The sequence below is a fragment of the Muscardinus avellanarius genome (assembly GCF_963383645.1).
Source record: "Muscardinus avellanarius genome assembly, chromosome: 10".
NCBI lineage: Eukaryota > Metazoa > Chordata > Mammalia > Rodentia > Gliridae > Muscardinus > Muscardinus avellanarius.
The window spans coordinates 59,122,876-59,150,616 of record NC_137796.1 but is presented as its reverse complement, the minus strand read 5'-3'; the positions used below and the strand labels follow the sequence as shown (position 1 = coordinate 59,150,616).

At 47.4% G+C, this 27,741-nt stretch overlaps 1 protein-coding gene across 2 annotated transcripts; it reads left to right on the top strand.

The window, feature by feature from the left end:
- ZNF541 (zinc finger protein 541) lies at positions 1 to 27,741 on the top strand (the record flags this gene model as incomplete). Of its 2 annotated transcripts, XM_080702032.1 has the most annotated exons (15): positions 1 to 307; positions 4,125 to 4,368; positions 6,477 to 8,334; positions 10,533 to 10,591; positions 11,441 to 11,600; positions 11,906 to 12,079; positions 14,441 to 14,762; positions 20,472 to 20,535; positions 21,111 to 21,253; positions 21,644 to 21,747; positions 24,636 to 24,711; positions 25,219 to 25,307; positions 26,947 to 27,087; positions 27,275 to 27,456; positions 27,570 to 27,741. In XM_080702032.1, the coding sequence occupies 15 exons, from the start codon at positions 1 to 3 to the stop codon at positions 27,739 to 27,741; spliced, it is 4,095 nt and encodes a 1,364-aa protein (XP_080558158.1). The 2 variants fall into 2 exon arrangements, with proteins under 2 accessions (XP_080558158.1, XP_080558159.1); XM_080702033.1 differs by lacking the exon at positions 11,906 to 12,079.

Sequence of the window (27,741 nt, the reverse complement as noted above, 5' to 3'; positions counted from 1 at the left end):
ATGGACCAGTATAGTCTTGGGGACGAGGGTGCCCTTCCATCAGAAATGCACCTCCCTTCATTCTCAGAGAGCCAAGGGCTCAACTGCAATGACACCCTCAACCGGGACTTGGGTCCCAGCACACGAGACCTGCTCTATGCTGGCCTGAGTGGTTTAGACCTGGACCCCAGTCTCCCAACCCCTGACATGCCTGGTGAGGGGCTGGAGGACAACCTCGATGCCCTGTCCCTGTACTCGGGGAAGGACAGCGATTCTGTGAAGCTGCTGGAGGAATATGCAGATCCGGAACCTCAGGCTTCCTTACAAGGTGAGACTGCCCTCCTGGGTAGGAAGGCCTGCTGGCGTGTTTGACATTTCCTGTATTTGGCTAGGGATTGAATCTGCATAATGGTTAAGAAGGTTTTCTTCTTCTACAAGTGACTTAGGGAACATTCATTTCCCTCCCTAACTTTGGAATTGTTCCCAACTTTCTGGTAAAATAATGTTGAAAACCTAGGCGTGGTGGTGCACGCTTGTAATCCCAGCATTCGGGAGGCTGAGACCGGAGGATCGCGGTTCGCGGACAGCCTCAGCTACTTAGTGAGGCCCTCTGCAACTCAGTGAGACCCGGTTTCAAAGTAAAGAATAAAAAATAGGGCTGGGGCTGTAGCTCGGAGGTAGAATGCCCCCAGGTTCCATCCCCAGACTGGCAAAAAAAAAAAAAAAAAAAAGGACTGGAGGTGTAGTTCGGAGGTAGAATGTCCTTGGGTTCCATCCCCAGAACTGCAAAATAATAATAATAATAATAATAATAATAATAATAATAGTGCTGAGAAACATAGATGTTTGGAGGTGTCTTAATCTTTTGTCTGGTGTATGGGCAGGACCCTTTTATTTAAGAGAGACTTCTCTACCCATTACCATATCTCGAGGGCTCTTCTCATTTTTTTTTTTTTAAGAATGAACCCAGGGCCCTACTCTTCTGCTTCTTGGTTGTCTAGCTTTCCTAAGTCTCACTGTCTTTATAAGTAGGGACAGTAATATCTCCCTGCTAACAATGGTATGAAGCAAAAGAAGAAATAGTCATAAAGCACTGGACAGGGTTTAGGGTTTTTTTCTTATTTTTTCTTTTTCTTTTTCTTTCTTTTTTTTTTTTTTTTTTTTGGTGGTGCTGGGGTTCCTGGAAGCCTTTCTACCTCCGGGCTACACTCCCAGACCCATTTTATTTTTGGAAACAGGGTCTCTTAAGCCAGCGCAGCTGGTTTTGAACCTGCGGGATCCTCCTGTCTCTGCCTCCTAAGCGCGGGGATTACAAGCGTGCGCCACCACGCCCGGCTTTCCGGCTTTTCTTTTTTTTTTTTTTTAATAAGGAATGGGCTCTTCCTGTGAAATCCTCCTGCCTCAGCCTCCTAAGCAGTTGGGACTACAGGTACATGCTATCAAGCCTGGCTGGTTATACATTTTACCAATACTGTGATATTTGATTTATTTCTAACCTTTCTCTTTAACAATGGAGAAACAAAGGGAGAACTAATGAAATAATTAAGTAACCTGGTTTTCCTTTAGATCTCCCCTAGAGGATCAATTCATTTTTTGTTCTCATCCTCTTTTCCATCAGTTCCTATTGTTTAAATGGATTGAGCCAGCTAGAGCTTTTGGATATTTATAATTACACCTTACACATGCAAGACTACATCCAAAATGCCCTGAAAAGCAAATGTTAATTGGGCTAAGTAGCTCAAAAGGTGCTCTGAAGAAATGGCTAAAATGAAAACCAACTAAGTCTCTCTACTCCACACAGAAATGTAGTGGACAGATGTTGCCCTCGTCCCTGTGTTGGAACTATGGCCAAGTGTGAAATCTTAGAGTCAGGAAACATCATACAGGCCATCTGTGGAGTTGAGGGTGCTGGCCAGGCAGGCCCTGGCAGTGAGCAGAGTTCTCAGCCTGGGCTGAGAAATTTTCTGAATAATGCTGCTAGTGTCCAATGTGTGTTCTTTGCTGAGCAGAGACTGTAACTTTCACCAGAGAGTCACAGGGTCTGTACAAGTTATTAATCTAGTGCATCTTTTACTAATTTGTCTTACACTTGAATTTTTTACTTTATAGAAACAAAGGAATCCACTGAATACTAAATTTCAACTCTTTACACTTCTCTAAAGGTCTACATAAATACAACTGCCCTTCCCTCCTCCTTTCTTTCTCTCCCTCTTCCCCACCCCACCTCCATGGATCTCTATGTTGCCCAGACTGACCTTAAACTTCTGGACTCAAGTGACCTCTTGCCTCAGCTTCCTGAGTAGCTGGCACTATAGAAACAAACCTCCAAGCCCAGCTTACATGTCATCATCATGTTTTTTTTTTTTTTCAGTACTGGGGAATAAACTCAGGGCATTTCTACCTCTGAGCCATTCCCCTAGGTCCTATTTTTTCTTCTCCTCCTCCTCTTCCTCCTCCTCCTCCTCCTCCTCCTCCTCCTCCTCCTCCTCTTCTTCTTCTTCTTCTTCTTCCTCTTTTTTTTTTTTTGGTGTGTGTGTGTGTATGTGTGTGTGGAGGTACTGGGGATGGAACCCAGGGGCATTCTACCTCCAGGCTAAACCTACAGCCTTATTTTTTATTCTTTACTTTAAAACAGGGTCTCACTGACTTGCAAAGGATCTCACTAAGTAGCTGAGGTTGGCTACTTAGTACACTACACCCGACTTGGTTTTTGTTTATTTGTTTGGTTGGTTGGTTTATTTTTGTAGTGCCAGGGATTGAACCCAGGGGCATTCTACATCCAAGTTATACCCCAGTCCTATTTTATTTTTTATTTCAAAACTGGGTCTCACTAAATTGTGAGGGCCTCACAAGTTGCTGAGGCTGGCTGTGAACCTGTGATCCTCATGTCTCAGCCTTCCAAGTCCTGGGATTACAAGCGTGCACCACCACGCCAGTGACTCACCTTGTTTTTTTTAGTGTCCTTCCAATTTTTTAAATTTCCTTTTCTAGCTAGGCATGGTGACACACACCTGTAATCCCTATACCTGGGAGGCTGAGATAAGAGGATCACAAGTTCAAGGACAGTCTCAGCAAGTAGTGAGACTCATCAACCTAACAAGACCCTGTTTCCAAATAAAAATAAAATAGGACTGGAGGTATAGTTCAGAGGTAGAATGCCCCTGGGTTCAATCCTCAGTGCCAAATTAAGTAAATAATTAATTAATTTCCTTTTCTAGTTTATCAGTTGCTTTAAGCAACATTTAAATTAACTCAGCAAGGCTGAGGAATATACCCAGGGGAAGTCCAAATTTTTTCTATTTTAAACTGTTGAAATTATTCAATTACTCAACACAGTAATTTCTCATATGAAGAAGATGAAGTCGTAGGCAAGTTATGTGATGAATGGCTCAAGGCTGTAGGCAGAGCTGGATGAGAATATGCTTTCCTTTCTGTCCTGCCTGTCAACCACAGTCAACCTGCATTTTTGGATTATTTAGTATAAGCCCCTCCTTTGGCCCCTGTGGGATTTTTGGGCCCCATCTCTGCAACCTCCCAGGTAAAAGATCATTTCTAAACTTGCCATCTCATAGGACAGTTTAATTCATTTTGCATGCCAATCTAAGACATAGAAACAGCTTCCATTATTCATTTGTCAAACATACATTTATTAGTGCCATGGTGGGAATTGCAGGAGCGGGGAGCAGCAGTGGCTAGGCAGCATCCTTGTATCCATGGTTTCTAGTGGTCTACAAACAGCTTACCTTCACTCTTTATTCACCAAACCTCATTCTGGCCCTTGGAACAAGACAGAAACAATCTCCTTCCTCTACATGCTGGCCCTCGCAGTATTTGACATCTTCCCTGTTCTACTTGAATATTTCCAGTTCCTTCAGCTGTTCCTCAGGTGGCATGAGTTATAAAAATATCTTCTGTCAGCCGGGCGGGGTGGTGCATGCTTGTAATTCCTTTGCTTGGGAGACGGAGACAGGAGGATCGCAGGAAGCAGGCCTCAGCTATTTAGTGAGGCTTTCAGCAACTCAGTGAGATCCTGTTTCCAAATAAAGTATAAAATAAGTCTGGAGCTGGGCTGAGAGTTGTAGAGTGTATTAGCGTGCTCTCTGGTCTCCCCAGCTGTATAACCTGTGCTTTCTCCCTTCGTTTAGACCTGGGGCTAGGCACGGTTAAGGTGCCTAAAGAGGCTGACGAAGGAGGCAGGGCCAGCTCGGGGAGTGCGCGGAAAGGCAAGCGGCAGCACAGTTCCCCTCAAAACCCACTCCTGGACTGCAGCCTCTGTGGGAAAGTGTTCAGCAGCGCCAGTTCTCTTAGCAAGCACTACCTGACGCACAGCCAGGAAAGGAAGCACGTTTGCAAAGTCTGCAGCAAGGCCTTTAAGCGTCAGGATCACCTGTATGTAGGAGTCTGGTCAGAAAAATGGATGTCCTGGGGTGGGGGTGGGGGCATGCCTTGGTCTTCCCATCGACCCAATCATGTCCTCTGTTGTCTTCCCCTTACTCTGCAGATGTGTATCATTTGCACCACCCCATTCTTCTCCCACTGCCAGTGTCCCCATGCACGGGTTTGGCTCTGCCCTGGAGAGGTCGCTTTTCCTGCCCCCAGATTCACACCAATGGAGAAGTGGCTGCCTGAGCTGCACATGGAGCCACCACGTACTGGCTCACTCTCCAGGCGGTTGTGTCTAGAGAGGTGGCTTACTTGATAGAGAAGTGTTCTGAGTCCTTGGAAGGTGTCTGAGGCCAGTGGACCTGTGTTACACAAGGGATATGTTTTTGGATGACATGGTAGCACAAATGATTCTGAGATGCCTGCTTCTAGAGCATAGTAATGGAGCAATAACCCATTTTCTTATTATTTTATGTTTTTTTTAAATTTTGTGGTACTGGGGATCAAGCCCAGGTGTATTCTACCTTCAAACTACACCCCTAGCCCTTTTTATTTTTATTTTTTGTTTGGAAATAGGGTCCTAGTAGGTTGCTAAGAGTCTCACTAAGTTGCTGAGGCTGTCCTTGAACCTGCGATCCTCCTATCTCTACCTCCTAAGTACTGGGATTACAAGCATGCCCCACCATGCCCATATAACCTGTGTTTTTATTATTTGTTTTTAACTTACCATGCCCATATAACCTGTGTTTTTATTATTTGTTTTTAACTTTAATTCTTGATTTTAAAGCAAAATAGCATTAACAATTAACAAAATTGTCCCTAACATCTTGGCAATGATAAGATTTTCTTGCCTGTGAGGGAAAGAAACTATTTTCAAATCAAAAAGCTTGTGGGTGGAGCAGGACAACACTGCATTTTAGCATCTTTTTTGCAGAGGACTTCCATCCCACCTTTCATTTTGCCCTCTGGCCCACCCCTACCCCGGGGGGGGGGGGTATTTGGCTTGGGTCACAATTGTCACTGTTGAGGTCTTCTGACCCTTCTCTGCTGCTCCCTTCTTTGGTCAAGGGCCAAGCTTTGGGGAAGGCTTCAATCACTGGATGTTCCCTAAGGCCACATGCGCTGGGCTGTCCAGAGCAGGCCTGCCGGGGACCCAGAGGGTGACACACTCATTGCTTATGTGTTAATGTAGGATAATGTAGGATGAGGGAAATACAATACATATTTGTGTGTGTGCTTGTGGAAATTTTAGGCACATTTGGCTGTTTGACTGTAGAACGTTTTTACTGAATTGGGCATCTGTGCATTGGTTTCTTCGTTGTAGGAGGTTCTAGGTAGCTGTCTCCACAGTAAATGCTATGGTAAGGAACAGACTCCTTTGTTACAGGAAGGGTAATCCCCCAGTTGGCATCTCCTCAAGTGGATTTTTGTAGAATTTTGCTTCTTAGGAATGCAGATAGGGGCAAATTTGAAAAACAAAGGCTCTCTGGGCAATGAGTGAGAGACAGTGAAAGTTAAACCCCATTTGCTGCTGTGCATTGGGAATCTCCAAAGAGTGAAGCGTGAATAGTAATTTTTCAGAACTTTTCTAATGTGCCCAAGTCCTTCTGGAGGACCGGTGTTCCTTGGCAACCCACTTTGGGGAAGTCTGATCTGGTTTCAAAGTTTTTTTTACCCCTCTGAGAAGGAGTGTGTGTGTGTGTGTGTGTGTGTGTGTGTGTGTGTGTGTGTGTTTGGGTTCTGCCTCTGAGATGAGCTGTGCCCACAGCCCTTTTTGTTTTGTGTTTCAAAAAAAGGTCTCTTTAGGTGGCTGAGTCACTAAGTTGCCAAGGCTGGTCTTGAACCTGTGATTCTCCTGTCTCAGCCTTCGAAGTACTGGGATTACAGGCATGCATTGCCACACCAGGCTTGATAAGGAGTTTGTTTAAAGGCAAGAGTAAGTAAGGAAAGCCCCTTCCAGATTGCTCTGGCAGAGCAGGGCAGCTTAGTGATCTCTCCCCAAGTGCTCTGTGTGAGTTATGGTGTGAATGCACCAAGGACCTTGGGAATGCTGGGGTCCCACAGTAGGAAGCCAGTCTCCAGCGCCCACTGACTCCCCTTGTGTCCAACTCCAGGACTGGGCACATGCTCACCCACCAGAAGACCAAGCCCTTTGTGTGCATCGAACAGGGCTGCAGCAAGAGCTACTGTGACTACCGTTCCCTACGCCGGCATTATGAGGTCCAGCATGGCCTGTGCATCTTGAAGGAGGCCCCCCCAGAAGAGGAAGCCTACGGAGACTCCCCCCATGCCCACGACATGACCACCCAGCCTCCTTCAGGTGGCCTGCGGTCCCTGGGGCCCCCGGAAGCCAGGTCCCCAGGCTCCATCTTGCCCAACCGCGACCTCTTGCGCTGTATCGTGAGCAGCATTGTGCACCAGAAGATGCCTTCTCCTGGCCCAGCCCTAGTGGGGCCTTCAGATGGTGATGGGAGGAACATGTCCTGTCCCTGCCCCACCTTGTCAGGGTCCTCCTCCTGTACCCCAGCTAGCACCCCAGTGGCCTCAGGAACCCTGGGCACTGAAATTCCCAAGGAGGCGCATCCCCCACAGAAGGAGAAGGAGACAGCCACTGAAGTATTCACAGCCATCCACTCAAGAACCACTGAAAATGGTGCCCCTGATCCACCCGACTTGGAGCCCCCACTGCTTCAGCTCCCGTCCTCCCTGGATGCTTGGCCTGAGGGTGGCTCCCTGCCTGCCTGCCTGCCTCTCTTCCGAGGCCAGGCGGTGCCTGCCAGTTCTCAGCCATCCAGCCATAACTTCCAGTGGCTCCGGAACCTGCCTGGCTGCCCTAAGAACAAAAGCAGCCATGTGTTCATGGTCCACAAGCCTGCAGCACCATCCCAGGGGGGCTCTGAGTCTGGTCCCAGGCCTAGTAGCACCTCCGTGCCGGCGGATCCTTCACCTAGCACGGGCACCAGTCAAGAGGACACGTCACCCTTCCCTCCTGCGCTCCTGAAGGCACCCAGTGAGGCCTCCAGTGACTCCAGGCATGCTGGTGGAGAAGAAGATGGCTGGACCTCCAAAAAGAGCAAGCTGGACTGCGAGTCCTTCTCGTGGCAGAGCCCAGTGGAGCCCACACTCCAGGATGTGCAGAACCCAGGTGGACTCCCGTCAGAGGCCACACCACTCTTCCGGCAACTGTTCCTGAAGTCGCAGGAGTCTCTGGTGAGCCACGAGCAGATGCAGGTGTTCCAGATGATCACCAAGTCCCAGCGGATCTTCTCCCACACCCAGGTGGCAGCAGCCTCCTCCCAGCCCGAAGGCAAGCAGGCTACCCTGAAGTCACTGCAGGGGCCGTGGCCACAGCAGCAGTCCCTGCCACTGGCACCCACTGTAGACTCTCTACAGGTGAGTCTCACAAACCCAGAACCAGAGGGATCCCCAGCCCGCAGGAGGAAATCCATGCCCACAGTCCCCAGAGAGGCCTCTCCCAGTGGCACAAGACAAGACACAAAGGGAGGACCAAAAGTGGCCTCTGCTCCACCATCCCTGGCAATGCAGTCTCTGGACCCTTCCCGGAACCCAGATCTCTCTTCTCTGGCCAAGCAGTTACGATCTTCCAAAGGGGCCTTGGACCTAGGGGACATCTTCCCTTCTGCAGGCCCACGGCAGACCCCACTGGGTGGAGATGAGCCACCTGGAGCCCAGCCATCTGGGAAGCAGGCCCAGGCGGAGAATGGCTCTGCTGCAGGGGCCACAAGAGGTGAAAAGGGCCCAGCCTGCTCCCGAGGCGTAGGCTATAGGCTCTTCTCGGGCAACCCCAGGACCCAGCGGTTCTCAGGCTTTCGGAAGGAGAAGGTGAAGATGGATGTGTGCTGTGCAGCGTCTCCAAGCCAGGTGGCCATGGCCTCCTTCTCATCATCTGGCCCTGCCATGGATTCCACCCGGGACACGAAGTCCAAACTGACAATATTCAACAGAATCCAGGTACCCGAGTCCTCCATGCAACCTGACCATGTACAGTGGGGCTTTTAGGGTTTCTCTGGTGTTTGTCTGAACATTTGTTAGTTGTCAGTGAATACTTAGATATGATTTTACAATGGAGCCTTGGGTGTGAGAATATTAAGGTTCTGAGAGATTGCACCCCCCAAAAAAGCACTTTCTGTCGTTTTGTTAATCGCTAAGCTCTTTTTGCTTTCTTAACGCCTCTCGCTTCCTTGTGGATTTGCCTCCTTAAACTCTTCAGAGGATGTAAAGGTGAGCCTTTCCTGCCTTAAGTACTGCAGGCACGGGGTTGCACTGGGCGGTAGAGTACTATATGCGAGGCCCTCGGTTCCACCCCTAGCATTGCAGAAAAAAAAACAAATAGAGTTTCTACATGGATTGGCCAAACGTTTCCTGACAGAGAGCAATGGCTTGGATAAACACAGGCAAGACCTGCTGCGTGCCCACACTGATGAGCATGAGCCTCTTTCTTTCTTGCATTGCACTGGGAGGGCCCGCTCCAAGACCTTAGCAAGCTTCACATCGTCTTACAGCCACCACTTCTATTTCACATCTTTATTATGCAAATACCATATACGTTACCATTTTAAAGTGTGAAATGTGGTAGTTTTTAGTGTATTCACAAGACTGTACAACTATCACCATTGTTTGCCAGAACAAATTAGTCTCCCCAAAAAGAAACCCTGCCTCTCTTGGTTGACGGCCCTGGTCATTCCATCCTCCAATCTGCATCCTCCAGCCCTTAGCAACCACAAATCAACTTTGCCTCTCTGTGGATCTGCTCATTCTGGACATCTTTAGGTGGAATCCCTGCTCTGTGGCCTCCTGTGGCTGCTCCTTTGGCTCCGCAGCATGTTTTCACGGCCCATCCATGTTGTAGCATGTCAGTGCTCCATTCCTCCTTATGACTGAGCGGTGTTCCGTGATGAGGACAGGTGGAGTTTTCTTCGGCTATTCATGAGTTGGCTGTTTCCACCATTTGGCTCTTGTATAAATAAGCTGCGGTGACGATTTGTGTACAACTTTTTGTGGGGTGCATGTTCTTATTTCTGTTGGTGGATACCTAGGAGGGGAATTGCCAGGTCCCAGGGCAGCACTCTAATGTTTGAGGAACTGTCAGGCTGCTTTCCAAAGCAGCAGCTCCATTTCACGTCCCCCTGTCCTCTTGCAGTGTGTAAGGGTCCTGATGTCTCCACAGTCTCACCAGCTTGTGTTGTACTTTATCATCCTCTTCAATCATCTTAGTAGGTGTGAAGTGGCATCATGATTTTGATTTTGATTTCCTTGATGACTGATGATATTAAACACCCTTTCGTGTGATTATTGGCCCTTGCTATATCTTAGGAGAAATAAATACTCAGATGCTTTGCCCATTTTCAAAATTGGATTACTATCTTACTGAAGATATAAAGGTTCTTTATATATTCTGGGTGCAAGTCCCTTATTATATACATGACTCTCAAATATTCTCTCCTATTTTGTGATTTGTCTTTTCACTTTATTTTTTATTTTTTTATTTTTATTTTTGCGGGTCTGAGATTGGAACCCAGGGGCATTTGACCTCCAAGCTACATCTCCTGCCCTATTTTTTTATTCTTTATTTTGAAACAGGGTCTCACTAAGTTGCAGAGGGCCTCACTAAGTAGCTGAGGCTGTCCATGAACTGTGATCCTCCAGTCTCACTCAGCCTCCCAGATGCTGGGATAACAAGCATGCGCCACCATGCCGGCTTCACTTTATTTTTATTTATTTATGTATTTATTTATGTATTTATTTATTTACTTTTGGTGGTACTGGGGATGGAACCCAGGGGCCTTCTACCTCCGGGCTATACTCCCAGACCTATTTTATATTTTATTTGGAAACAGGGTCTCTTAAACCAGCTGAGGCTGGCTTCGAACCTGTGTGATCCTCCTGTCTCAGCCTCCCAAGCGCAAGGATTACAAGCGTGCGCCACCACGCCCGACTCCGGCTTCACTTTATTTGTGGCATTTTTGCAGGACAGACATTTTCAGTTTTCTTGAAATCCAGTCCATCTCTTTGTTCTTCTATTCTACTTTAGTGCCATACCTAAGAAACCACTGCATAATCCACAGACACGTCTTCTGAGAGTCTTAGTTTTAGCTCTTCTGTATCTCCTCAATTCTGCCATGCTAGCTCAGATATATTTTTATCTTCAGGGTGGAAACATCTACAGGCTCCCCCATCCGATGAAGGAAGAGAGCACAGCATGTGGATGGTAAGTTGAGATGCCCTCCTACCCTATCTGGCACTGCTGTTGGAGGAGTCCTTGTGGCTTCCTGTGCTGGTCTGGGTGAGTGCACAGAAGGCCTTCTGTCCTGAGAGGGTGCTCCACCCTGTGGAGTATGTGGGTATCACCTCCTTTTTTCAGGGTTTATCAAGAGCTGTCAGTGAGCCAGGTGTGGTGATTTATAATCCTGATACTTGGGAGGCTCAGACAGGAGGATCACAGGTTAAAGAGCAGCCTCAGTGACATGGGGAGACTCTCAGCAACCTGGGTAAACGCTGTTTCAAAAACAAAAGTAAGCCAGGCGTGGCGGCACAGGCATATAATCTCAGTACTTGGGAGGCTGAGATAGGAGAATGGCAGGTTTGAGAATAGCCTCAGCAAGTAGCGACTCTCATCAACCTACTGAGACCCTGTTTCAAAATAAAAAATAAAAGAGGGTTGGAGCACAGCTTGGAGGCAAAATGCCTCTAGGATCAATCCCCAGTGCCACGAAAAATAAAAATAATAAATAAATAAATGGCTGGGGTTAACTGGGCATGATGGCCCATGCCTGGAATCCCAGTACTTAGGAGGCCGACAGGAGCATCACAGGTTCATGGCCAGCCTCAATAATTTAGTGAGGCCTTCCCCAACTTAGACCCTGTTTCAAAATAAAAATAATAAAATAGGGCTGGGGTGTAGCTCAGAGGTAGAATGCCCCTGGGTCCCACCCCAGTAACACACACGCACATGCACACAATATGCGTGTCATCAGTGAACTTTTAAAAGCGAAAAAACAGTGGGTGAGGGATGGAGTCCCATTCTCCTACTCTTCTCTACCGCCTTGTCTACTTGCAGTGACCAGCAAAATGGAGGTCCCACGGACTGGACAGAGCCAAGGAGCACTTACGCCTGCAGGAACTGCAGCCAGGTGTTTTATACCGAGAAAGGTCTGAGCAGCCACATGTGCTTCCACAGTGACCAGTGGCCATCACCTCGGGGGAAGCAGGAGCAGCAGGTGAAGGGGCACGGCCAGTGGCTTCCGTGGCTACAGGGTGACAGGCTTTGGGAAGTGGGCCATGGCATGGTCATCCCTGGCTGATGGTGGTTGCCTGGGGGAAGTGTGGGTTGGCCCAGTGTCACGACTGGCTCTCTCCACGGCAGTCATCACCTGGTGGGATGGCGGCAGCTCCTCAGCTGGGCGCTTGTCCCCAGCCTCACTGCTTGGAAGTCTGCCACAGCTTTTCCACCTGTCCTCAGGAGCAGTTCCTCTGTCTCCTGTCTGCTCTTTCTCTTAAAAAGCCATCATCTCTCCATGTTCAGGTGTTTGGCACAGAATTTTTCAGGCCACCAAGACAGGTGCTGAGGCCAGAGGGGGATGGGCAGAGTCCCCCAGGAGCCAAGCAGCCCTTGGACCACATGGATACAGTCCCTTTGGTGATGCCCGTGTTGGTCCCTGTGGCTCCAGCACCTAGGCCCCTGGGGAGCCTGGCCAAGGTGGGTACATGTCCATCTGCTTCTTCCCACTGCTGTTCCCACCTGTCGGTGGGAGCTGTGGGAGAAACCCAAACCAAACACTCCAAGAAATCCTGAGTTGAGAAGCACTTAGTTTGCATCTTCATTCAGTTATTCCACATCCATGGAGTTCATGTGTGCCAGGCTCAGTGTTAGGCAGTGCTGGGGACAGAAGGACATGACAGAATAGGCCCTGCCTCTCAGGCTCCCAGTCCAGTGGAGGAGACAGACGGCTCCCAGACAGTGCTGGATGGCCCAGAATTTGCAGGGGTGGGGTGGGGAGCAGAAGGAGCCGAGGGAACTTGGAGGAGGCCCCAGCCCAGCCTGGGGCCCAGGGAGGGCCTCCTGGAGGAGGAATATCAGAGCTAAGAACTGGGGGAGAGGAGGAGGGCTGGCAGGGAAGAGAGCGTTTCGTGGTGAGCGGAGCATGTGAGTTTGAGCAGTCGCTCTTGAGTCTGCGCTGGAGTACCCCACATGGAGAGGCCATGATAGACTCAGCTGGGGACAAGATGCCTGGACCAAAGGTCTCCTGAGTCGGTGATGCGTCCCATTGTTGGTCTTAGAGGAGCTGTGATCATTTGAGTTGAATAATTTTTCTTTTTGGCACACCTATCTCACTGCATCTCTGGCCCCTTTTCTATCTGTTTTTCCATTACTAGGGATTGAACCCAGGGGCATTCTACCTCTGAGCTATACCCACATCCCTAGTTTTTTAATTTTTAAATTTATTTTATTTTTGCAGTACTGGGGATGGAACCCAGGGGCATTATACTTCCGAGCTACACCCCCAGCCCTATTTTTTAAGTCTTTTTAAAAATATTTATTGATTTACTTACTTACTTACTTACTTACCTACTTATTTTTTGTAGTACTGGGGATGGAACCCAGGGGGATTCTACCTCTGAGAGACACCCCCAGCCCTAATTTTTTATTCTTTTTATTTTTGAAACTGGGTCTCACTGAGTTGCGAAGGGCCTTGCTAAGTAGCTGAGGCTGAACCACGATCCTCTGGTCTCCGCCTCCCAAATGCTGGGATTAAAAGCATGTGCTACTGGGTGTGATGGTGCACCCTTGTAATCCCCGAGCTTGGGAGGCGGAGACAGGAGGATCGCTCAGGTTTGAAGCCAGCCTTGCTGGCTTAAGAGACTCTGTTTCTAAATAAAATATAAAATAGGTCTGGGAGTATAACCTGGAGGTAGAAGGGTTCCATCCCCAGTACCACTAAAAAAAAAAAAAAAAAAAAAAAAGGGTCACCACGCCCAGCTTAATACCGGCTTAATATTTATTTATTTATTTATTTATTTATTTATTTATTTATTTATTTATTTTTGCAGTACTGGGGATAGAACCCAGGGGCATTCTACCTCCAAGCTACACCCTCAGCCCTATTTTTTATTCTTTATTTTTTTTATTATTATTATTATTTTTTTTTTTTGGTGGTACTGGGGTTCCTGGAAGCCCTTCTACCTCCGGGCTACACTCCCAGACCTATTTTTACATTTTCATTTGGAAACAGGGTCTCCTAAGCCAGCGCGAGCGACTGGCTTCGAACCTGCGCGATCCTCCTGTCTCTGCCTCCCAAGCGCGGGGATTACAAGCGTGCGCCACCACGCCCGGCTATTCTTTATTTTTTGAAACAGGGTCTTACTGAGTTGCAAAGGGCCTCACTAAGTATCTGGGGCTGTCTATGAACCCAGATCCTCCTGTCTCAGCCTCCCAAATGCTGGCATTAGAAGTGTGTGCCACCATGCCCAGCTTAATTTTTATTTTATTTTTTATTTTTATTTTTATTTTTATTGGTGGTACTGAGGTTCCTGGAAACCCTTCTACCTCTGGGCTACACTCCCAGACCTATTTTATACTATTTTTTAAATTTAGAAGCAGGGTCTCTTAAGCCAGCGCAGTTGGCTTCGAACCTGCGCGATCCTCCTGTCTCTGCCTCCCAAGTTGGATTACAAGTGTGCACCACCATGCCTGGCTTAATTTTTATTTTGAAACAGAGTCTCACTGAGTTACTGAGGCCGACCATGAAACTGTGATCCTTTTGTCTTAGCTTCCCAAATACTGAGATTACAAGTGTCCTGGTCCATTCCTTTAGTACTAGTTATTTGAATCAGTGAAGCTGTCCCCACATATCCCCTGATTCCTGCCTCAGACAGGCTTAGCACCCTTAGCACCCGGTGAGGCCAGGGAGTGCCTGGCCTCCTGTGCTCAAGGCTCCAGTGTGGCCATTGTGGTTTGCATGCTACATTCCCCTCCATCTCCAGCCATTTCATTCCCACCCTCATTGTTGGGGCAGGTGGCCTCAAGTGATCCCCTGTGGCTCTGAATTCTCTTCTTCAGGGACAAGAGAAAGACGGGGAAGAGAAAGACAGCAAGGAGAGCAGCCAACATAGGAAGCGGAAGAAGCGTCCCCAGCCCAAGGCACTGTTCCTCCCTCCTCCACCCTCCCCGTTTGGGGAGCCGGGCACTGGGGGCTGCCACCAGAGCTGCTTGCGTGCACCCGTGTTCCTGGTGGACCACCTTCTGAAGGGCTTGTTCCAGTGCTCGCCCTACACGCCGCCCCCGATGCTCAGCCCCATCCGGGAGGGCTCCGGGCTATACTTCAGCACTCTCTGCTCCACGTCACAGGCCGGGCCCCACCAGCTCATCAGCTCTGTGCTTGGTGAGTGAGGCCTGAGTGCAAATCACCCACTTCAGGTGTGCAGTGTTTCTGAGGATAGTTGCAAGTTTGTGCACCTGTCATACAGTCTAACTAGAGCATTTCATCATCCCCAGAAGCTGCCTGTGGCCTCTAGCAGTCATACCCCACGCCCTCCTCAGCTCACATCATATAGGCCCATACCCCTCTCCCAGCCCTGGGCAGCCACTTACCTACTTCCTGTCTCTCTGGATTTGCCTATTCTGGATATGTCAAACAAATGAAATCATACAGTGTATGACCTTTAATGCCTACTTGTATTATGCTTCTAGAATTCATCCATGTTGTAACATGTATCAGGGCTTCATTCCTTTTTATGACTAATATTCCATTGGATGTATAGACAACATTTATTCATCAGATGGCCATTTGCATTGTTGCCATTTTTCGCTATTTTGAATAATTCTACTATGAACATTTGTTTACAACTTTTTGTGTGGATGGGTAGATATCTAGAATGAAATGTCATATCATATGATAATGCTGTTTAACTGATTAAGGAACTGCCAAACGATTTTCTAAAATATTTGTCCCATTTAGGATTCTCACCAACAAGGTATGAGAGTTGTAATAGCTCCCCAACATTGCCAACACCTGTCATGGGCTGTGCGGTGTTTGTGTATCCTTCTCTCTTTTTTCTTTCGTATTTTTTTTCAATATTGGGAATTGAACGCAGGGCCTCTTACATGCTAGGCAAGTGCTCTACCACTGAGCTACATTCATAGCCCTTTATTCATTTTATTTTATTTATTTATTTATTCCTTTTTGGGGTGGTACTGGGGGTGGAACCCAGAGGCTTTCTACCTCCAGGCTATATTCCCAGACCTTTTTTTATATATTTTATTTGGAAACAGGGTCTCACTAAGTTGCTGAAAGCCTCACTAAGTAGCTGAGGCTGGCTTTGAACCCGTGCAATCCTCCTGTCTCAGCCTCCCAAGCGCAGGGATTACAAGCGTGCGCCACCACGCCCAGCTAGCTATTCATTTTATTTTTTGAGACAGGATCTCACTAAGTTGCCCAGAATGGCCTTGAACTTATAGTCCTCCTGCCTTGGCCTCTCAATTAACTAGGATTGGAGTGTGCACCACCACACCCAGCTTGGACTGTGTTTTATATTGTAAGATCCTAGTAGGTGTAAAATGGTATCTGTGGTTTTGATTTTCATTTCCCTAATATCTAATGGTATTAAGCACCTTTCCATGTGCTTACTATATGTATATATCGTTACATAAATTGATGAAGTTCAGTCTGTTTCTTTGTCATTTGTGCTTTTGTTGTTACATGTGAGTGTTGCCTGGCACAAGGCAATGAAGAGGTACTTCTCTTCTAAGAGTTTTATAATTTTTTGTGCTGGAGATGAAACCAAAGGGTACACTACTAGAGCTATTTTTTATATATTTTATTTGGAAACAGGGTCTCACTAAGTTGCTGAGAGCCTTACTACGTAGCTCAGGCTGGCTTCGATCCTGTGATCCTTCTGTCTCAACCTACCAAGTACTGGGATTACAAGCGTGCGCCACCATGCCTAGCTCTCCTGGCTTGTTTTTTTTTTTTTTTTTTTTTTTTTTTTTTCCCTCTGTGGTACTCAGATGGAACCTAGGGGCCTTCTACCTCCAGCCTACACTCCCAGGTCTATTTTATTTTATACTTTATTTGGAAACAGTCTCACTAAGTTGCTGAGAACCTCACTAAGTAGCTGAGGCTGGCTTCGAAACTGAGCCATCCTCCTGTCTCAGCCTCCCAAATGCTGGGATTACAAGCATGCACCACCATGCTCGGCTGGCTTTTTTTTTTTTTAAACAGATTTCTTAGAATTTTCTATGAAGTCAGGCATGGTGGCACATGCTTTTAATCCCAGTACTTGGGAGGCTGACAGGAGGATCACAGGTTCATGGCTAGCCTGAACTACTTAGGTCCTCCTTAACTTAGTGAGACACTATTTCAAAAAATAAATAGGGTATGATGGTGCACATTTGTAATCCCAGTACTGAGGAGGATGAGACATGACGATTGCAGGTTCATGGACAACTTCAGCTATTTAGTGATGTCCTCCACAACTTAGTGAGATTTAGTTTCAAAATAAAGAATAAAAGATAGGGCTGGGGTATAGTTCAGAGGTAAAATGCCTCTGGGTTCAATCCCCAGTGCCACACATACACACAAAAAAAATTTCTATAGATCAGATCATGTCATCAGCAAGTAGAGATAGGTTTACTTCTTTTTTTTCAACCGTGGATGTCTTTTATTTCTTTTTCTGGACTAATTGCCTTGGGGAGGATATTCAGTACGGTGTTGAAAAGACGTGGTAAAGCCAGGCATGGTGGCGCACATCCCAGTACTTGGGAGGCTGAGACAGGAGTATTCTAGGTTTGCAGCCAGCCTCAGCTACTAAGTGAGACGCTGTCAAAATAAAATAAGATCAGGAATGTAGCTTAGGGGTAGAATGCCCCTATGCCCCTGGGTTCTATCCCCAGTATCCCCCCCAAAAAAAAATAGAAGTGGTAAGAGGAAATATTCCTGTATCCCTGTCTTGGTTTCTTGGTTCTGATCTTAGCAGAAAGTATTCAGCCTTTACAATCAAATATGATGTCACCCTTATGTTTATGTAGATGCATGTATCAGATTTAGAAAGTTCCATTCTACTCATTGTTTTGTTGAGTGTTTTTATCATAAAAGGGTGTGAATTTTATGTTGGTTTTTTTCTGCATATATTGAGATGATCATGTAGTTTTTGCCCTTTAGTGAACAGATATACTTTATTATGTTTATTGATTTTTTTTCAGTATTGGGGGTGGAATCCAGGTCCTCATACTTGCTAGGAAAGTGCTCTACTACTAAGCTTCATTCCTATTTACATTAATTGATTTTTTTTTGGTGGGGGGAGGTATTGGAGACCGAACCCAGGGACATTCCACCTCTGAGCTATACCCCAGCCCCTCCTTTTTTGATACTGGGGATTGAACCAAGGGCATTCTACACCCCTAGCCCTATTTTATTTTTAATTTTTTGAAACAGAGTCACCTGAGTTGTGGAGGGCCTCATTAAGTTTCTAAGGCTGGTCTTGAACCTGTGATCCTCCAGTCTCAGCTTCTCAAATACTGGGATTATAAGTGTGTACACCACACCCAACTTACCCCAGCCCTTTTTATTTTTAATTTTGAAACAGGGTCTTACTAGGTTGCTTAGAGTCTCACTATGTTGCTGAGGCTGTCCTCAAATCTGTGATTCTCCTATCTCAGTCTCCCAAATACTGGAATTACAGGTGTGTGCCACCACGCCTGGCTCCCACATTCATTGATTTTTTTTTTTTTTTTTGGCAGTATTGGGGTTGGAACCCAGGGACATTCTACTTCCGACCTATGCCCCAGCCCTATTTTTTATTCTTTATTTTGAAAGAGGGTCTCACTGAGTTGCAAAGGGCCTCACTAAGTAGCTGAGGCTGTCCACGAACCTAGATCCTCCTGTCTCAGCCTCCCAAGTACTGGAATTACAAGTGTGCACTACCACATCCCGCTACATTCATTGATTTTTGACACCAAACCAACCTTGTATCTCTGGGACACGTTCTGTTTGGTTATGGGTTGTTTTTATTTTGAAATATTTTTTGAGATTTTTATACTATATTCACAAATGACATTCATCTGTAGTTTTTTGTGATGTTTTGGTTTGGGCATAAGAGTAGTATTGGCCAGGCATGGTGTCCCATGCCTGTGATCCCAGTACTTGGGAGGCTGAGACAAGAAGATCACAAGTAGCCAGGCATGGTGATGCATGCTTGTAATCCCAGTACTTGGGAGGCTGAGACAGGAGAATTGAAGATTCGTGGCCAGTCTCAGCTACTTAGTGAGGCCCTCGGCAACTCAGTGAGAATCTGTTTCAAAATAAAGAGTTAAAAATAAGGTTGGGGTTGTAGCTCAAAGGTAGAATGCCCCTGGGTTTCATCTCCAGTATCGCAAAAAAAAAAAAAAAAAAAAAAATCACAGGTTTGAGGCTAACTTTATCTATATGGCACTACTCTCGGCAACCTAGTGAGACCATGTTTCAGAATAAAAAATTAAGCCGGGCGTGGTAGAGCAAGTTTGTAATCCCAGTACTTGGGAGGCTGAGACAGAAGGATTGAGGTTCGTGGACAGCCTCAGCTACTTAAGCCCTCCGCAACTTAGTGAGACCTTGTTTTAAAATAAAGAACAGCCGGCTTTGTGGTGCATGCTTGATATCCCAGCATTCCAGAGACAGAGACCAAAGGATCACGGTTCACAAACAGTCACAGCTATCTAGTGAGGCCCTTCACAACTCAGTGAGACCCTGTTTCACAAAATAAAAAGGCTAAAAAAATAGGTTTGGGGTTGTATCTCGGGGGTAAATGACCCTGGGTTTCATCCCCAGTACCACAAAAAAAGGAAAGAAAAAAGAAAAGAAAAGAAAAGAAAAGAGAAAGAAAGAAAGAAAGAAAGAAAAGAAAGAAAAGTGGGTTAGGACTGTAACTCAGAGGTAGAATGTGGGTTCTATTCCCAGTACCGAAAAAAAGTAAAATATAAATAAATAAATAAATAAATAAATAAATAAATAAATAATTTAAAGGTTTGGGAGAGTAGCTTGGAGATAGAATGTGCCCCTATTTATTATTTCTGGATCTCTTCATTGATCCCTGTGGACCTTTGTTGCCATCAGATGTTATTTCTTTAGTACTGCATTACTCCTTTGTGCTACTTTATAACAGTTCTAGATGTTCTAGGTCCATACCATTTGTTTGTTTTTACAGCACTAGAGATTCAGCCAAAGTTATCACACTTGCTAGGCAAGTTCTGTACCATGGGGCTACAGTGTGTGTGTGTGTGTGTGTGTGTGTGTGTGTGTGTGTGTGTGTGTTAGTGCGTGTGTTACCAGGGATTGAACCCAGAGACATTTGCCTCTGAGCTACATCCTCAACCCTATTTTATTTTGAAATAGGGTCTTAGCCAGGCATGGTAGCATATGCTTGTAAACCCAGTACTTGGGAGGCTGAGACAGAATGATGACAGGTTCAAGGACAGTCTCAGCAAGTAGTGAGATTCTCATCAACCTAGTGAGACTTCATTTTAAAATAAAAATAAAAAATAGGGCTGGGAGGGTAGCTCAGAGGTAGAGGCCCTGGGCTCAGTCCCCAGTACTGAAAAAAAGAAAGAAAGAAAAGAAATAGGGTCTTGCTAAGTTTTTGAGGCTAGCCTCAAACCTGTGATCTTCCGTCTTTAGCCTCCCAGTACTGGGATTATATCCTCTAACGTTTTTAAGCCTGGGAGCTGGGAAGAGGGAGGCCCCCATGCTGGCTGCATGTACCTGGAATGAGGGCAGTGCTTCTGGTACCAGAGCTGGGACCCAGGTGGGGAAGGGCGACAGTTGAGGCTCAAATGCCACAGACTCTTGTTCTTATGGACAGGGAGTCCGTTTTTTGAATACATATTTCTCTAAATGTTGTACGTCCTTAGGTCACTTTTCTGAGAACTTAGCCCATTGTTTTAATACCTAGATGTAATTTTCAGCAGCTTGTGTGTTGTTTTCTGAGCTCCTTCTGCCTTTTTAGAAGTCTTCCCCTTCCCATCCACCTAAAGGCCTGTTTTCGGCAGAGTCAGGCAGGGGGTCCTGCAGGTCATGTGTGGTCAGTCTTCCTGAGGCCTTCCACTGTGTGTTTTCTAGATCAAGTGGATGGCTCTTTTGGCATCTGTGTGGTGAAGGACGATACTAAGATCAGCATTGAACCGTGAGTTGGAACACACTTAGAACCCGAGGGCACTTCCAAGTGAGGGTGCTTTAACCCTGTTGGGTTCCAGTGTCACTTTTCCTCAAGGATCCTTCACTGGGAGGTCAGGTTTAGCTGCAGACGCTCTTGGAATGAAGCAGCAGATTTCTCCAGATATAATTAGGAAGTTCCCCCAATATTTTGTCTGTCCAGATATGCACAGTTGATCTCATGGGGACAGAGGCCTGGGGCCCAGGGGTTCTGGGCAGAGGTGCTGCTGGCACAGTGCAGGACTGGAGAGTATCTGTGGAGGTGGCTGACACATTTGACCAGGTGTCAACATGCACCCCCTGTTCTCAACCCCAAGAGAGGCCCCAGGCCAGAAATCTGGTCATGAAAACAGAGGAGGAAGAAGGTATCCCTAGAGCTTTCTGAAGTACCTGCATGTGTGTGCTGAGTGAGGAGTAGCCGATGTGTCTGAGAGATGGCAGTGGGTTTATCCAGCAAGAGCCAGGCACACAGCACATCTCTACTCTATTTTCCTTCGTAGTCACCTTTGTACGTTGCATGCACCTATGTGTGTGGCTTTGTTTCAGGCATATCAACATAGGAAGCCGGTTTCAGGCTGAGATCCCGGAGCTGCAGGAGAGGTCGCTGGCTGGAGCAGATGAACATGTTGCTTCTCTGGTCTGGAAGCCGTGGGGAGATATGATGACCAACCCGGAAACCCAGGACAGAGGTGTCTGAGGCTTTGGGGTCAAGTTCCCAAGGCCCCTCCCCCAACTCCAGGGAGTCCCACACACACACTTTTGCCTGACCAAGAAGCAGTGTCCCTGGGGGTGGCAGTGGAGAGGGCAGAGCTCAGCCTGGTGCTGTTCCTCCCATGCAGCTGCTCCCGCCAGGCCCTCCCCACCACCAGGCAGCTGGTCAGGCCATCCAGGGTGGGTGCCGGGCAGGGCTTCTGTTCTTCCTCCTCGTTCATCCCCCTCTGGGCATGTGTGAGAGAGGGCAGGTGACCAGAGGCCCCTCTCTTGCTGTCTGGGAAGGTTTCCTCCCTGGCACCTACTGACTTCCTTGCATCTCTTCTTCTAATGCTTTGCTCCTGCCTGCCTCTGGCTCGGAACCACAGTGACCGAGCTCTGCAATGTGGCCTGCTCCAGTGTCATGCCAGGAGGTGGCACCAATCTGGAGCTTGCTCTGCACTGCCTGCATGAAGCCCAGGGCAGCGTACAGGTGAGGCAGCCCAGGTCCAGGTGCACACCACGTTCCATGGGCTTAGGGCTTCCAGGCCAATGAAAGCTGAAGGAAAGCTGCCCCTCCTTTTTCAAACTTACCTTGAGATCTATGTGGTCTTTGTACTCTGATGGTAGGAAATGCTCACCTATGGGTTCAATCCCTCAGTTCCTGTCCTCTTGAGATAGTCATGGGTCCCCTAACTGGGGAAGGGGCCCAGTAGACCCAGCTAAGCTCCTGAATCCATCTGGCTTTGTGTGTGTGTGTATGTGTTGGGAGGGGTACTGGGCTGGAACCTATGTGTGTTCTACCTCTGCGTTATACCCCCAGCCTATCTTTTTTTCTTTTTGTGGTACTGGGGATTGAACCTGGGGCATTCTACCTCTGAGCTATACTCCCAGCCCTATTTTTTACTCTTTATCTTGAAACAGGGTCTTACTAAGTTGTGAAGGGCCTCAGAAATTGCTAAGACTGGCTTCAAACCTGTGATCCTCCTGTCTCAGCCTCCCAAGTACTGGGATTACGAGCATGTGCCACCACATCCGACTCCCAGCCCTATTTTTTTATTCTTTATTTTGAAGCAAGGTTTCACTAAGTTGCAGTAGGCCTCACTAAGTAGCTGAGGTTGTCTTCAAACTGCGATCCCCCTGTCTCAGCCTCTCAAGTACTGGAATTACAAGCAAAAGTCACCATACTGGGCTGGCTTCTTTTTTTTTTTCCTTTTTTTTTTTTTTAACTGGGGTTTGGACCCAGGGTCATTCTTCCTCTGAGCTACAACCCAGCCCTATTTTTTTTTATTCTTTCTTTCTTTCTTTCTTTCTTTCTTTCTTTCTTTCTTTATTTATTTATTTTTGCGGGTCTGGGAATGGAACCCAGGGGCATTCGACCTCCGAGCTATACCCCCTTCCTATTTTTTATTCTTTATTTTGAAACAGGGTCTCACTGAGTTGCGGAGGGCCACATTAAGTAGCTGAGGCTGCCCGCGAACCGTGATCCTCCGGGCTCAGCCTCCTGAATACTGGGATTATAAGTGTTTGCCACCATGCCTGGCTCTTTATTCTTTATTCTTTATTTTGAAACAGGGTCTCACTAAGTTTCAGAGGGCCTCACTAAGTAGCTGAGGCTGGCCCCAAACCTGTGATCCTCCTGTTTCAGCCTCCCAAGTACTGATATTATAGGTGTGTGCCACCAAACCCAGCTCTATCTGGCTTATTTACTGAGTTTAATCTTTTAATTAAGAGGCCATGTATAAAAACATAGTTTTGTGTTACTGAGGATTGAACCCAAGGCCTAAGTAAGTGATCTAACACTGAACTATATCCTAGCCCCTTTTTGTGTGTGTGTGGTACATTGGATGGAACCCAGGGGCATTCTACCTCCAAGCTACACCCCCAGCCCTATTTTTTTTTTATTTGAAACTGGGTCTCACTGAGTTGCAAATGGCCTTGCTAAGTAGCTGAGGCTGTCCGCAACCGCGATCCTCTGGTCTCAGCCTCTCAAATGCTGGGATTACAAGCATGCGCCAACATGCCTGCTCTTCATCCTAGCCCTTTGTATTTTGAGAGAATGTCTCACTAAATTGTCCAGGCTGACCTTGGACTTTTTTTCCTCCTGCCTTAGCCTCCTGATCAGCTGGGACACAGGTGTGCAACATTGCACAAACTGTGTGTGTGTGTGTGTGTGTGTGTGTGTGTGTGGCACTAGGGATTGAATCCAGGGGCATTCTACTTCTGAGCTACATCCCCATCCCTATTTTATTTTTATTTTGAAACAGGGTCTTAGTAGGTTGATAAAAGTCTCACTATTTGCTGAGGCTGTCCTCTAACCTATGATCTTCCTGTCTCTTTCTTTTGTGTGTGGTACTAGAGGTCGAACCCAGAGACCTTCTACCTACTGTCTACACTCCCAGCACTCTTTTATTTTATTTTTTTATTTGGAAACAGGGTCTTACTAAGTTGCTTAGAACCTCACTAAATTGCTTAGGCTGTCCACAAACCTGCGATCTTCATGTCTCAGCCTCCTAAGTACTAGGATTACAGGTGTGCAACCACCATACCAGACATATAAAAACCTTTGATGAAATATAAACATATGTCTACTCTGTGTACCTTCCTCACAATTCTGAGGGTTATAAGATAAGTTAATAAAGTCCAGCCCTGAATAATGGGAGAGGAACTGACCTTTCCCTGTTCTAGGGACCCAGGAGTTATGCCATGGTCTTGCTTCTGTCAGGCTGAGAGGCAGCACCTGGCACATGGTGGGTCCTCAGCAGAGTAATCAGTACATAGTTGTTGAGTAGCCATTGGGTGCCTGTAATGTAAGCCCTGGAGTTGAGGATAGCTCTAGGGCTCTGTGCTTGTTTTAATGCTCTGTTCTTGTCATAGCCATCTTGAAATTATATTTTTTGATCAAAGAGTCACCATTTCCATTTTGCACTGGGTTACATTGGTGAATGAGACAAAACCTCTGCCCTTGTGGGGCTTACCTTTTAAGAATCAAAATAGGAAACATGTTTTTAAATTTTAATTCCGCTAACAATGAGTGCTATGGAGAAAATGAGATGGGGCTTTGGGCTGGGGCAGTGTTTCTCCAAATGCTAGTCCTTGATGATTGACAGCTTGTTCCAGAATAAATCTGCACGCTGTTTTCTTTATCAAGGAAGTCATAGTGCAGTGCCAAAGGCAACATCTCAAAACTGTACTCAGAAAGAGGCCATCTTGTGCCCAGGGGCTGTTCACTGCTCTGGGGACTGATGGCTTCATGTAGCCCTGGGATCATGAGAGACTTTGGGGGTGGCTGTGAGTGGTTTTCAAATGAACGAAAGAGTAGAGGCGGACCTTCACCTTGCTCCCCCGCCCTGTGAGGGCCTGCATCTTCCTTCACCTCAGGTTGCCCTGGAGACACTCTTACTCAGAGGACCCCAGAAGCCCAGGACTCATCCGCTGGCTGACTATCGTTACACAGGTGATTGGAGAAAGCTGCTGGGACGCTGGGGCCGGCTGAGAGCCCTGCCAGCCAGTAGGGTCTGCGGCAAGCTCTGCCTCCACCTCTGCCCCTTGGTGTTCTCCTGGGGGCCTTCGCCTGCCTCTCTAGAATGGCCTGCCTTCTATGGCAGACTGAGCAGGCCTTGCTTCCTGCTTGCTGGAGTCTACCTTCCCCCTTTTCCAGTGGTTCCCTCAGAGCTCTACCCAACCAGGAGGGGAGCAGGGGCGATGGGCTTAGGTTGAGCAGTTGAGCACACAGCCTGCCCAGGCAGCCCAGGTCCCCAGCAGTTCTTGGCGAGCCACGGAAGCCTGCGTTGAGGCATCTGTACAATGGGGCAGTAATGGTACTCCTCACTGGGCTTCTGCATCCATGTATGAGATTGTGCTCAGCAACAGCAGCCTTAGGAGGAGGGTGGTTTGCACCTCAGCTATGCCTGTGATTCCACAACAAGAAGTGGCCTTCCCTCTTGTCTGGATTCTTTGACAGGTTCTGACATCTGGACCCCCATGGAGAAAAGGCTCTTTAAGAAGGCATTCTGTGCCCACAAAAAGGACTTTTACCTGATACACAAGATGGTAAGACAAAGGAGGGCTTGGACAGACAAGGCCCGGACTCACCCAGCTGTGACAGTCCTCAATGCCTGGGGCCACATGCTTCTCCTTCCTGTGGGAACACTGCATTCAAATTTCAACACTTCTCATCTCAGAAAACCAAACAGTATAGGCATTAGGTGCCCAAAACAAGGTTCTTTGCCCTTACCCGCTATCTGCTTCTGATTGGGTTTCATCTCCAATACTGCAAAAGTCAATTCATTAATTAAGCAAGCAAGCAAGCTGCTATGAACTTTTTTTTTTTGTACTAGGGCTTTCTACTGCCAAGCTATTCCCCCAGCCCTATTTTTTATTCTTGATTTTGAAGCAGGGTTTCACTAAGTTGCAGAGGGCCTAAGTGGCTGAGGCTATCTGTGAACCTTTGATCCTCATGCCTCAGCCTCCCTCGTCCTGGGATTACAAGTGTGCACCACCAGGCTCAACTACTATGAAGTTATATGCAAAGCCACTCTGAGAGTTCATTGTCTTGCCAGGTGCCTGGCCCACCTTTTCTTGTATGTTGACTGGCTCTTAATTGTCTTGGATAGCAGGGAAAATCTGGTTCCTGTTGCTCCCTTTTGTTCAAAAGTAGTTTACCTTTTTTCTACTTTTTTATTTTGGTGTTAGGGATTGAACCCAGGGGCATTCTACCTCCAAGCTACACCCTTCCCCCCTGCCCTTTTTATTTTTTATCTCAAAACAGGGTTTCGATGGCGGGCATGGTGGCGCATGCATGCAATCCCAGTACTTGGTCTTTGAGGCTAAGACAGGAGGATCTGGGTTTGAGGCCAGCCTCAGCTATTTAGTGAGGCTCTCAGTAACTCAGTGAGACCCTGTTTCAAAATAAAATATAAAATGGGTCTGGGAGTGTAGCCTGGAGGTAGAAAGCCCCTGGGTTCCATCCCCATTACCACACACACACACACACACACACACACACACACAAACAGGGCCTCGCTAGGTTGTTGAGACTGGTCTTGAACCTGTGATCCTCCTGTCTCAGCTTCCCAGCTGCTAGAATTACAGGTGTGTGCCACCACACCCAGCTGGAGATGCTATTTTGACTCCTAGTTTGTGAATACACACAAAGCTGAAACAAATTCTTGCAGTAAATTATTTTCTGTTGTGATCTGACTAGCCATTTGAGTTTCCTGAGACATTTTCTTCTTAGAGCATCCTTTTGTTGTTTCTAGGAATCAAGCCTAGGGCTTCCCATATGCTAAGCAGCACTGTACCGCTCCACCACACTCCCAGGTCTACATTTTGCTCTTACAGAAGTTATTTTAATGGGATCCTTCATCTGTATGTGTGTGGGTGGGTGCTGGAGATTGAACTCAGGGGCATTCTACCTCTGAGCTACATCTCCAGTCCTGTTTTATTTTTTATTTTGAAACAGGCTCTTACTAGGTTGATGAGATTCTAACTGCTTGCTGAGGCTATCCTTGAACCTGCCATCCTCCTGTCTCAGCTTCCCAAGCACTGGGATTACAGACATGCACCCCTACGCCCTGCCCAAGGAAGGTGTTTTAGAAGGACTATGACTTGTGCTGGCTGGCCCAGGGTAGGATCATGCTGTGAGATCTGAGAGGTGCTGCCACCATCTGTTTCTGTTTTCTTCCACTAGATACAGACAAAAACTGTGGCACAGTGTGTTGAGTATTATTACATCTGGAAAAAAATGATCAAGTTTGACTGTGGCCGAGCCCCAGGGCTAGAAAAAAGGGTCAAGAGAGAACTGGATGAGGCAGAAAGGACAGAAGAAAAGGTAGAAGACCCGTGAGGGAGAGGTCCTCAGAGCATCTCTGATCCCAACTCCCACGCCCACTCCCAACCCAGTCAGAGGGCAGGGAGGTGGCCCACAGGGATGGGTCTTCCTGCAGAGGGCATGCATGGTCATGTCTCATACTGGGGCGCAGGGTTAGGGCCTTACATTGTTCTTGCTCCCTTTGCAGGTCCCTTGTAGCCCTCGGGAGAGACCCACCCATCGTCCCACTCCTGAGTTAAAGATAAAGACCAAGAGTTACAGGAGGGAGTCGATCCTCAACTCCAGCCCAAGTGCAGGCACCAAGCGGACCCCTGAACCACCGGGCAGTGTGGAGAATCAGGGTGTCTTTCCATGCAGAGAGTGTGAGAGGTACCTGGCCTTTCCTTGGAGATGCTCACACCACCCCAGCCCTGGCCTGTGGTCCCTCCCTTGGGCCACCAGCCTCCTCCTCTGTCCTGACCCTTTGTCCTTCAACTCCTCAGGGTGTTTGACAAGATCAAGAGTCGAAATGCCCACATGAAGCGGCACCGCCTCCAGGAGCATGTGGAGCCAGTAGTCAGGGTGAAGTGGCCTGTGAAGCCCTTCCCGCTAAAGGAGGAGGAAGAAGAGGAGGAGGAGGAGCTGGGGGCTGACATTGGCCCCCTGCAGTGGTGA